The sequence below is a fragment of the Myodes glareolus genome, chromosome 11, assembly GCF_982192425.1.
Source record: "Myodes glareolus chromosome 11, mMyoGla1.1, whole genome shotgun sequence".
NCBI classification, from domain to species: domain Eukaryota; kingdom Metazoa; phylum Chordata; class Mammalia; order Rodentia; family Cricetidae; genus Myodes; species Myodes glareolus.
In genome coordinates, this window is record NC_142036.1 from 45,520,337 (window position 1) to 45,531,027 (window position 10,691).

Below are 10,691 nucleotides of genomic sequence, written 5' to 3' on the forward strand. Positions count from 1 at the left end.
AGCCTCTGAGTCAATAGCCTTGAGTTTTCTGATGACCTCCACCTCCTGAGTGCTGGGATTACAGTGTGCAGTCATGCAGGGTTTCATACGGTATTAGGGCTCAAACCCAGCTTTGTGCATGTCAGACAAGCTCTCTACCAACAGAGACACGCCCCCACCTCTCATTCCAGTCTTTCATTCAGTCCAGGCCCCCGGATCATGGGATGGTGCTCCGACGTTCAGACTGGGTCCTCTCTTTCTGAAAATGCTCTTACAGACACACCTAGAGGTGTTTCTAAGTAAGTCCAACGAAGATGATAAAAATTAAACATTACAGTCCACTTTGAAAGATTAGCGCGCCCCAACTGTAACATATGCCCATTTTGTGTGCAGTGTCTACTTGGTCCCACTCTCCAATCAAGAAAAAACAAACTTCCTGTTCTTGCTGTACATGAATAACAAAGTGCTTTGCTTCTGGCCCAGGAGTACCATGTCTTCTGCCAGCATCTATGCACCCTGGAGGCTAACTTGCTAGCTTGTAAGTAGGATAAAGATCAAACCTGACAGCTCGTGACATCATCACCTAAGAGTCAAAAGGATCAATACCTCCCGCTTCCTCAACCACCACTGTGCTTTGTCATCTGCTCCCGGCACAACATACTGGTTTATTTTTTCCTTTTTGTTTGTTTGGTTTTGTTTTTTGCCAATGCTACCCAAGGCAGATAAGTGTCAGTTTCTTTGGTTATTTGATTCCAGAAGAAACCCATGTGAACCTCTGTAGCCTTTGGCACTTGGCATTCTTCTGAGTGCTCTGCCTACACAGCACACTCCCCTTCTGCTCCTTACTGGTCTCATCAAAACATCTTTTTTTTCTCTGAAGTTCCTTCAACAACGTCCTCTTAGCAATGCATCTTTCCTCTCTGGGCGACCTCACTCATATTATCTTTTTTAGGCTTCCTACTGCTGTGATAGAGTACCATGACCAAAGCAACTCGGGGAGGAAAGATTTTATTTCCGCTTACAGTTCTACATCACAGTTTCATCATTAAAGGAAGTTAGGGCAGGAACTTAAGGAAAGAACCTGGAGACAGGCGCAGATACAGAAGCAACAGAGGAGTGTTGCTTACTGGCTTGTTCCCCCAAGGCTTACTCAGGATCACCTGCCCAGAAACGAAACCACCCAATTGTGGGCCCTCCTACATCAATCACTCATTAAGAAAATGCAACACAGTCTTGCCTACAGAGTAGTTTGGGGGTACATTTTCTCAGTTTGAGGTCACCTCATCTTAAATGATTCTAGCTTGTGTCAAGTTTCTAAAACTAGTCAGCACAGGAACCTTACGTTGGTGATGACATATCCTCAATCTAGCTCCAGTATAGACCTCATATATGACTTTCTCAGCTACCTATTGAACAGCCTTCCTCTGACTGAGGGGGAGCAGTTGTCCAGCACCGGTATCCCATACCAGGTGCTCCTCCCCCTAGATCCACTGTCCTTCCATGACACACACAGCATCTTACTGTTTCAGGCAGTCGTCCTTCACCCTTTACTTTCCTTATCTTCGAGTGTTGTTCCTTTCTATTTACAAAACCCCTACTCCTCTTTTCCTGCCTTTGCTCCCTTTTTGGTTCCATTCCCCGTGTTGGGTAACTGCAGTGCCTCCCTAACTGGGCTTCCTTGGTCATTTTGTTGTTGCTAGAGTTATGTTCTTAAAACATGAAATATATCTATGTCATTTCCTGGCTCATATTCCCCTTCTTACAGTTTCCCTGCCAGAGTCTTCAACAGCACAGTTCACCACACTCCCTGATGCTACACCACACCACGCTCCTCTCCTTGGAGGATTCTAATCTGGAATCTCTTTGGCCACTACCACTCAAAATGGAAGCGGTGGGCTGAGGTGTCAGCAAACAGCACTCATTAAATGGTACTAACTTGTTTTATCACATGAAACCAGCAATTCGGAAGTTGTTTTCATTGGTCACTTACGTTCTGCCTGCCTCAAACCCATATGTGTGTTTTTGTTGTGTTTGTTTGGCTTTTTTAAAATTTAGGTTAGTATACAAAGTAATGACATCTTCATATGTATGTGTCATTATACTTTGCTCCCATTCGTTCTCCCATCTTTGTTTTCCTTAAATAATAAAATTACAATTTGGATCAGGTGTCCTATTTCTAACCAATTGCTTGATGTCTAGTTGGTTTGCTTCTCAGGATCCCTTTGAGAAATATTCCATTTCACCCACTTTATTCCAGGCACCTAAGGTGCCCAAAGATTAGGTTTCTAGTGATATTGCTATATCCACACCTCTCTGTATATGTGTATTACATATGCATATAAATGTGTAGTTACTGTGTTTTAGTTGTTTTGAAGTCCTCTAAGCAAACAAATGAACACGTTTAAGTGGCCACCAGGAGGCGCCAGAGGCAGAGAAAGACCTGCGGTACCTCGGCTGTAGAGGTGGCGATGGATGCAGCGGCGAGGGAACCCAGCTTCCTTTTTTAAGAATCAGTGTAAGCAAGGGATCAGAGCCGCGTTATTTTGGGGAGACTTTGTCGCACTCCCCCCTCCTTCGGGTAGGTAGCATCTGGGATGTGTGCGCCCTGTTCGTAATCCCCCCCATGGAGAGACGCTGGCTGCTGCAGCCGGCAGTAACCCGACCCCGCCGGCGCAGGGACTGAAGAGGCACCGGGGAAAACAGCGAGAGGTGAACAAAAGCCCTCGGCGTGGGGGCCGGAGCCCGGACCTGGGGTAAGTGAACCCTCCCGGGGACCTAGCAGCTCCCAGCATGGAGCGGCAGGGTTTACAGAGCTACGAGCCCACTTCTCTGAGATGCGGTGAAGGAACTGGTGGGTGTCTGGGGCTGGTGTCTGAGTCCACCATGCTGGGGTTGATGGTACCCTTAGCTGCACATTCATTCAGTCTTGGAGATGGGGCGCATCTGGTCGGATGCAGGTGCCTTGTGCATCCCAGGCAAACACCTGGTGGGGGCTGGAAGAAGAAGCAGGCAGAGCTCTCAGCAAGCCCTACCGGGGAGGCAGGAGAAAGGATCCATCACTCCACTCAGAAAGGAGCCTTTGGAGACTTCTCTCAGCTCTTCCATCTCCCAGGGGCCCTGCGCCCCGGGGCCTTTGGCAAAGGGAAATCAACCATAAACTTCTTCCTAGGCAACTGGGGCCCTCATAGCAATGCACTTTGACATGAACAGGCCCCTTCCCCTTTTGTGTGCCTGCAAAGCTGCATCCCAGCAGCCCGCCTAAGCTACAAACAAATAGCTAATCCTCCCGGGAATCCTCCAGCGCCTCCCTTTCTGGCTGCTGCCTTGCGCCTCAGTCTTAGCAGGAAGGGGATGCATCTAGCGGGCCTAACATCAATGTAGTCTCCCCACAGGCCCTGCGTTCTAAGACTGAGGAACACTGAGGCGGCTGATTGAGCCCCAGCGTCCCCTACCCCCACCCCCAACTGTTTAGCCCGGGTTTTCAGGGCATGGGTTTTAGGATTTACGTTCCATCAGGCCCCTGAGCCTAGTCTGAAATCGGATTAACTTGCGATGGGTAAATACTGGTTGAGGAGAGAGAAACAGCTCACAGATGCAATCCTCTATGTCCCCCTCCCCGTCATCTCAGGGACTCCAACAAAGGACGAGACTCAGCTATGGTGGACCCGGTGCCAGAAGAGGAGAAAGAGGGAGCGGAGCCTGGTGGCTCAGAAGGGGATGGGGCCACAGCGTCCGTGCCCCCCGATGTCCAGGGAGCCCAAGAGCCTGCTGCCTCCTCGGCCTCAGCCTCCGCCGCAGCGCCCCGCAAGGCTGAAGTCCCCTGCGGGGCAGAAGGTGGGCGTCGGGAGCAGTCCCCGCTGCTGCACCTCGATCTCTTCAACTTCGCCTGCCCGGAGGCTGAGGGCAGTCGCTATGTCCTGACCAGCCCTCGCTCGCTGGAGGCGTGTGCCCGCTGTGCGGTCAAGCCAGTGGAGCTGCTGCCCCGGGCCCTGGCCGACCTGGTGCGCGAGGCTCCGGGCCGCTCCATGCGCGTGGCCACGGGCCTGTACGAGGCCTATGAGGCCGAGCGGCTCGCCAAGCTGCAGCAGTGCCGTGCCGAGCGCGAGCGCATCATGCGCGAGGAGAAACGACGCCTGTTCACACCCAAGGGCCCGGCTGCAGCCCCGGCCCCGGCCTCGGCCTCGGCGCTGAGCGCGGGCAGCAGCAGCAGCTGCAGCAGCGGCAGCAGCCTCCCGGCTTCGCCCGCATCGCGGGTGACTCGAAGGACTTCACCTAGTCCCCCCGCCAGGACCAGACCTCCGCCCGCCGCTGCTCGGACAGGTAGGAAGAGCCACTCGTTGGACTCGCTGTCCCGCCGGCGGGACGGTGCCCTCAGCTCCGAATCCGGGGCCTCGTCCTCGGGGTCCTACAGCGGGGAGAGCCTGAGGGAGCTTCGCTGGCCCCCTCGAGCTTCCGCCAGGCACAGCTACCCTGCGGGGTCCGCGTCGTCTGCACCCAATCCCCTGGGCCGCCCTTCGGCCCTCGATCTGGCGCCACTCACGGCCCGCAGCTTCAGCCTCGGCGACCTGAGCCACTCGCCACAGACCGCTCAGCACGTGGAGCGCATCGTGCGCCAAGTGCGCGCCGAGCGAGGCCTGCGCGGGGTCCCCGAGCGCGACCGCAAGATCGCTGCCCTCATGCTGGCCCGACACCAGGAGGAGCGCCTGCTGCTGGAGCAGCGCGCCGCAGCCCACGGCCAGTGGGAGCAACAGCGCGTGCGCGCCGAGCAGCGGCGGGAGCGCGAGGAGCGCGAGAAGCAGCGTGCGCTGGAGCAGGGCCGGCGCGCCTGGGCGGCGCAGGTGGAGGAGCGCCGGGGCCGCCGAGGCCGGGAGGAGCGCGAGGCGGCGCGGAGGCGGCAGCAACAGTGCGAGCGCAGCGAGGAGCGGCGGCGGGAGCTGGCCGAGCGCCAGGGCCTGCTGCGGCGGGAGAGGGCGGAGCGCGCGGCGCGCGACGACCGGCAGCGCAAGCTGCAGCAGGAGCAGAACCTGAAGCAGCGGGAGGAGGGCCTGCAGGAAGGGCGGGAGCGCGCCGAGCTGGCCCGCCGGGAGCGCGCCCAGAGGGCGGTGCGGGCCAAGCAGCGCCAGGAGGGGCAGCTGCGGCGGGAGAAGCGGGAGCTGAGCCGCGCGGAGCGGGCGCGCCACGAGGCACTGCTTCGAGGCCGGGTCCGGCAGCAGCACGAGGAGCGGGAGGGCCTGCGGAGCTCCCTGGAGGCCAGCTTGGGCCGCGCGCAGGAGAACTACGAGCAGCTGCAGGAGCAGCGCGCCCGGGAGCTTCGGGAGCGAGCCCGGAAGGAGGAGCTGCAGGGTCGGCGGGCGAAGGAGGCGGCCGAGCGCAAAGAGCGCGAGCATCAGGCGCACTTGGAAGCGCTGGCGCGGGCCGGCGAACGACGGCTGCAGCACGCGGCGCAGGTGGCCGAAGAGGCGGTGCAGCAGAAAGCCCGGCGCGTGGTTCAGACTCGCCTGGAGAAGGAGAGGACCCAGCGAGCCAACAAGGAGAAGGTGGAGCGCGACGAAGACTGCCGCCGCCGGGAGCTGCTGCAGGCCATAGGGCGCAAACTGGAGCGCAGCGAGCAACTGTCCCGGGAGAGGCGAAGCGCGCTGGAGAGCGCTCGCTCCACAGCCCGGGCCTCCTTTCACGTGCGGGAGAAGGTGCGGGAGGAGACCAACACGCGCTCATTTGACCGCATGGTGCGAGAGGCCCAGCTACATGCCAGCCTGGACCGTAAATGACAGCTGCCCTGTGCGCAGGCCATACTGCTTTATAGAGCCAGGTGGGGCCGCCCTTAGCCGCTTCTTCCAAACTCGAGGCATCTAGTCCAAGGGCCATACCATGAACTCCCCAGACTGATGAACCATGAGACAATGAGAAGCCAGACGCGGTACTTTTCCGTTTGCCACGGTTGCTTTACAGACTTACATCGTTTGGAAATGACATGACAAAATTTACTCACATCCACCTGTGTCTTTGGGTTGGAATAGAAAATAGCTGGGGAGGGGGAGGGTCTCCCCCTAGGAGAGAGCACAGAGGTGAATGTTGGGTTTTCTGCCACAGGTGTCGGTGTCTTGGACATCTTTCTGACATTTGTGTCTAAGATGACTTTCCCTTGCAGCAGCCGAGGGGATATAGCCCAGACTCACCTTTATCTTCCAAAATACAAGTTGCACAGAATTTAAAGTCTCCCAAGAAAGCACAGCTCTTCGAAGATGTTAGTTCACGCACAAATGACCACAAAAGCTATTAGTTTTGAGCGCTGGACTGTTAATCGGACACCTGAACAAATTCTCCTGTTCCCATAATCTTTTTCAGTTGAGTCCTTAGGCTTTCTAGTTAGACAATCATCTGCAGATAATAATCATTTATTCTCCCACGTGGCATGGGAAATGGGTCGGATTGGTGATGCTGTTTAGCTTTCATGGAAGCCCTCCATCCCCTCACCTCCCCGGAGGTGGTGGTTTCCTTAGGCAGCAGTGTTCCACCCGGTGAGGCTTCCATGGGTTCTGATGTAGTTCAGTGGAGGCAGTGTCTGATGGTCACGTCCCTGTGTGGGGCCAGCTCCTGCAGACAGAAGCTATTGCCTTACGAAGCAGAGCTACCTTCTGTGCCTGCCCAGGCCACTCTTGCCTAAAGCTCCAGCCTTGAATGAAGTCTCAAGGATGAAACCCTGAGGAATCTGGAGTGTGTAGGATTCCCTGTGTGAAATAGTTCAGTGCTCGGAAGACAATTTAGCATCTTTGGCTGTGTGGCTGTGGCGACTGAAGGGCTAGAATTGCCTCTGCGTTTCGTTGTGCTGTTGTTGGTAGGGTATCACTCTTCCCTGGGAAAGGAAGAGTCTTCCCTCTTTAAATTTATACCTGAAGTATTTAATCAGTCTCTTGGTGCCTCACCTTTCCCATCTGCCAGATGGGGCCATCAGAACTCTTCTGGTACCTCAAGATCTCTTGGATCCAAAGCACCACTACAGTGTTGTTCGTTGGTCTCCGTTGTGCCTTTCTTGACCTGGAGTTGGGAGGCAGGAGGACTGCTTTGAGCCTAGTTTGTTTCTGGTAATATGGGTTCCTGGCATTAGACAGGGTAGTTCATCACAGAGAGATGGTCATTTAGTGTCTGAGGGGTATGTGTGTGTGTGTGGAGGGGGGGTACTTGCAATGCCAAGCCGCTTCCTGGTCAGAAGGTTCAGTTATCACTAGGCAGTTTTAACCCATACAGTACTCCTTTCACGAAGCTGGAACTGACCCCACTCTTATCTGCCTCTCGGTTGCGTCTTCACCGGGGAAAGTAGAAAGTCAACCATCCCTTTTTACATTAATCAAGGTCAGGAAATAAAAAAAAAGTACCAAAAAGACAGGAATCAGGGTAGAGATGTGCTGCGTTAGATGTGTTTTGTGTGTGTTCTGCTGGCAGAGTCGTCCCTAGAGTGACAGGTTATTGCCCACACCCCTCATCAACACTATCCCATCACATGCTAAGAGTAGTCTTGTGTCGCAGACAGCTGTGCTTAGGTGTCGCGTGTGAGATAATGTGAAACCCGGAAAGGAGCTATGTACCAAGGCTTATTTCTTGAATGGGTGGTTTTCCCCTCACATTCCCTTCTTGTCGGGGAGCTGTAATAACTGGTGTTGTCTCTGAGACAGGAACATTTACTAAAAAGTGAATGTGACTATGGACCTTTGATCTTGTGGTTCCTGAGTTGCTGCTGAAACCCTTGTAGAATGCCCCAGCCTCAAAATGACTTTCTTCCAAGTATGGGCGTTTGTTTGAGGAGGCAGTCTGGTGCCGTGAGCCAAGCACCGGGAGGTACATAGCGATTCAACCTGTTCTTGTACCCTGTTGGCTTCCCACCTTACTGCGTGACTTTGGGCAGATCACCTTTCCAGTGTAGAATGGGGATTGTGGTTCTTGATCTCTGGTTTGTGCAAACATAGGATGCCAGTGGCAAGCGACTGCCATTTCCGTCCCTCTGGATCTGCAGGTGCAGTGGCTATCCACATGACATGACCACCGTGGCTGGAGAATGTAATGGGCCACCATGATTTGGTGCAGAAGAAGAAGCTGTGAGGAGCACATTGTAGATACAGTGTCACACATGCACAGGCCCAGGCCTGAATGTCACCAAACTAGACACTGAGAGAGCCACTATGTAAAAATACAAACATTTTAGGTTTTTACCTAAAAGTCCATACGACTGAGTATAGTTAAAAACAGAAGTAACTCAAGTCTGGTGGCAGTAAGAAATGGTTCTACAAGTTCCAGGCCATCTGCTAGAGCATGCTACTGGAGTCGGACATGGTGGCTCTCATCTATAGTCCGAGCACTGAGGAAGCTGGATCAGGGGGATAACTAAATTGAGTCAGTGAGACACTGTCAAAACAAACCACACAAACAGAAATGGAAGGAGAGCCACCTGTATGTTTTAAATGTTCATGGCTCTCCCTAAAGATGGTTAATGTCCAAAGTCTTTCATGGGCCCCTAATTTAAGTTTCCAGAGAAGAGAAGTTTTAATTTACTCTGAAATGCAGCAAGAGGACATGGTGGGGAGAATTGTCCCGAAACAGCATTGTAACAGGTGTCCAGAGTTGAACATGCTGAACATTTCTTGTCTCCCAGGAGATCCCAACCTTCAAGTGGCCACAGCCTCACGTTTACTCTCTTGAAACATCTGAGTAAAGATGTTCAAAAGAGAGAAAATGTGAAGTAATACGAGTGGGGATGGGGAAGGATTGGAAAAGCTTTAATTCGGCCAAATACCAAGAAAACAAACCTAAACCATCTCAGAAGAAATCACTGGTGAAGCCAGTCTGTTCTGCTGTGGCAGGAACCAGTGTCTACACCCATTTGGACAGGAAAATGAAAATTCCCTTTTGGAAGCATACAGACTGGGCTTTCAATGGAGCAGTAACCAGGATTTGCCAAAGGCTAAAGGTCTGCAGGGTAGTGGAGCTAGAGGGATATCTTGGTCTGTTTTATGTTGCCCTAACATAATGCCCAAGGCTAAGATAAAAATAAAAGAGATTTGTCGCTGAGAGTTGTGGGGGTGTAGAGCATGTTACCAGTATTTACTTGCCTTCTTTTGAGGCCTTCAGGGGGACGGCACATTTCATAGGTACCTGGGGAGGGTTTCACACATAAGACAGGAAGCAAGAGATTGAGGAGAAAACAGACACACTTGTGTGTCAACCCACCCTTTAAGGAATCCGGCTGTTCCTGCAAGACCCAGCCCATTCTGCAACACCAGCATTCATCCCTTCAGAGGGTGGAATCCATAATGTAATACCTTCCATTAGGCCCCAGCTCTTCAAGGTCCCAGCACATGAACTGTCTGAGGGGCAAACTATATCCAAGGTACAGCCATGAGAAGGTAGTCTGTAGTCTGAATGTTATATAGTCTGTCACTTAGTCTCCCTCCGTCACACAGTCCGTTGAGACAGATGTGACTCTATGTAAGGGGCTGCATCTTATTTACCACCAAGTCTCCTGTAGTCCCTGGTGTGGAACCTTACTTAGGACAAGTACATAAATACTGGATGGAGGGGAGGTTGGAGGTGTAGATGGATGGACAGACAAGTGGCGATCAGAGGCACTCTGCATAGAACAGATGTGTGTGCAGATCCGCAGTCATCAGTGAATATCCATTGAGCACCCACTACATGACAAATGCTACTCTTTTTGTTTGTGTTTGGAGACGGTTTCTCTGTGTAGCCCTGGATGTCCTGGAACTCGCTCTGTAGACCAGCCTGGCCTCAACTCGGGGATCCACTTGTCTTTGCCTCCTGAGTGCTGGGATTAAAGCCTACACCAGCATGACCAGTCCCAAATACCACTCTTGATGTTGGTGAAATTGAATCTCTCGGATTACTGACCTTAAAGGTATTTTGTGCAAAGTCATGAACGTGTGTCTGTTTCCCCATTGCGTTTACCTTCCTTCCCACCTGGGTATATACATTCTCAAGTAGACCTAATTGTCCCTCGAGATACTAACTTCAAGCCTTTTTGGACTCCTAGAGACAAGCCATCTGCCAATCAACCATCATCTAATCATTATTGCTCTTTTTCCTTCACAAAAGGCTTGGTTAAGTGGGTCAAATTTACAATGCCATGTACTTTAAATTATGAGGCAGAGGAGGGAGAAAGAGAAAGACCAAGAATATCACCTTCCAGGGTGATATATGTCAGTTTAGAGAGGAGGCATAAATAATCATTGTGGACCAAGAAAACTAAGCCTCAGGCCATGCAGAGTCCTAGTTCACCAAATTCACAAATGCACCACCATTCAGCTGTTCTTGCTAAGACAAGAAAGTTAACATTTCAAAACTATTTCCCACTTAAAATTCCCCCAAAGGGATTTCCGATTAAGTCTAAATTGATGAGAAAGTTAACTAAACAAGAATATCCCACTCACTTTAATGAGCAGCATCTAGGTAACAGACATCAACCATGGGTTGCTATGGAGACTTGCCTTTCCCACACTGTATAACTACAGCTCTAAATGTTTTAGAGAAGCTGGTTAGAGCAGAAGGAAACAGGCGTTTTTAAATGTGCTTTGTTTTTGAGACAGAGTCTGTATGTAGCACAGGCTAGTCTCGGTCTCACAATCCTCCTGACCAAGCCACGCAGTCTCAGGATGGCAGGCATGCATCATCATTGTCTAGGAATGCTTGGCATCACTTGGCACAGC

The 10,691-nt window shown here is 52.3% G+C and overlaps 1 protein-coding gene across 2 annotated transcripts; it reads left to right on the plus strand.

Annotated features, from left to right (window-relative positions):
* The first annotated feature begins 2,418 nt into the window (after positions 1 to 2,418).
* Ccdc177 (coiled-coil domain containing 177) lies at positions 2,419 to 9,039 on the plus strand. 2 transcript variants are annotated; one of them, XM_085697433.2, is made up of 2 exons: positions 2,419 to 2,732; positions 3,608 to 9,039. In XM_085697433.2, the coding sequence occupies exon 2, from the start codon at positions 3,636 to 3,638 to the stop codon at positions 5,745 to 5,747; it is 2,112 nt and encodes a 703-aa protein (XP_085553559.1). In that variant the 5' UTR covers positions 2,419 to 2,732; positions 3,608 to 3,635; the 3' UTR covers positions 5,748 to 9,039. The 2 variants fall into 2 exon arrangements, with proteins under 2 accessions (XP_085553559.1, XP_085553560.1); XM_085697434.2 differs by having other exon boundaries at positions 2,429 to 2,557.
* Positions 9,040 to 10,691: the final 1,652 nt, after the last annotated feature.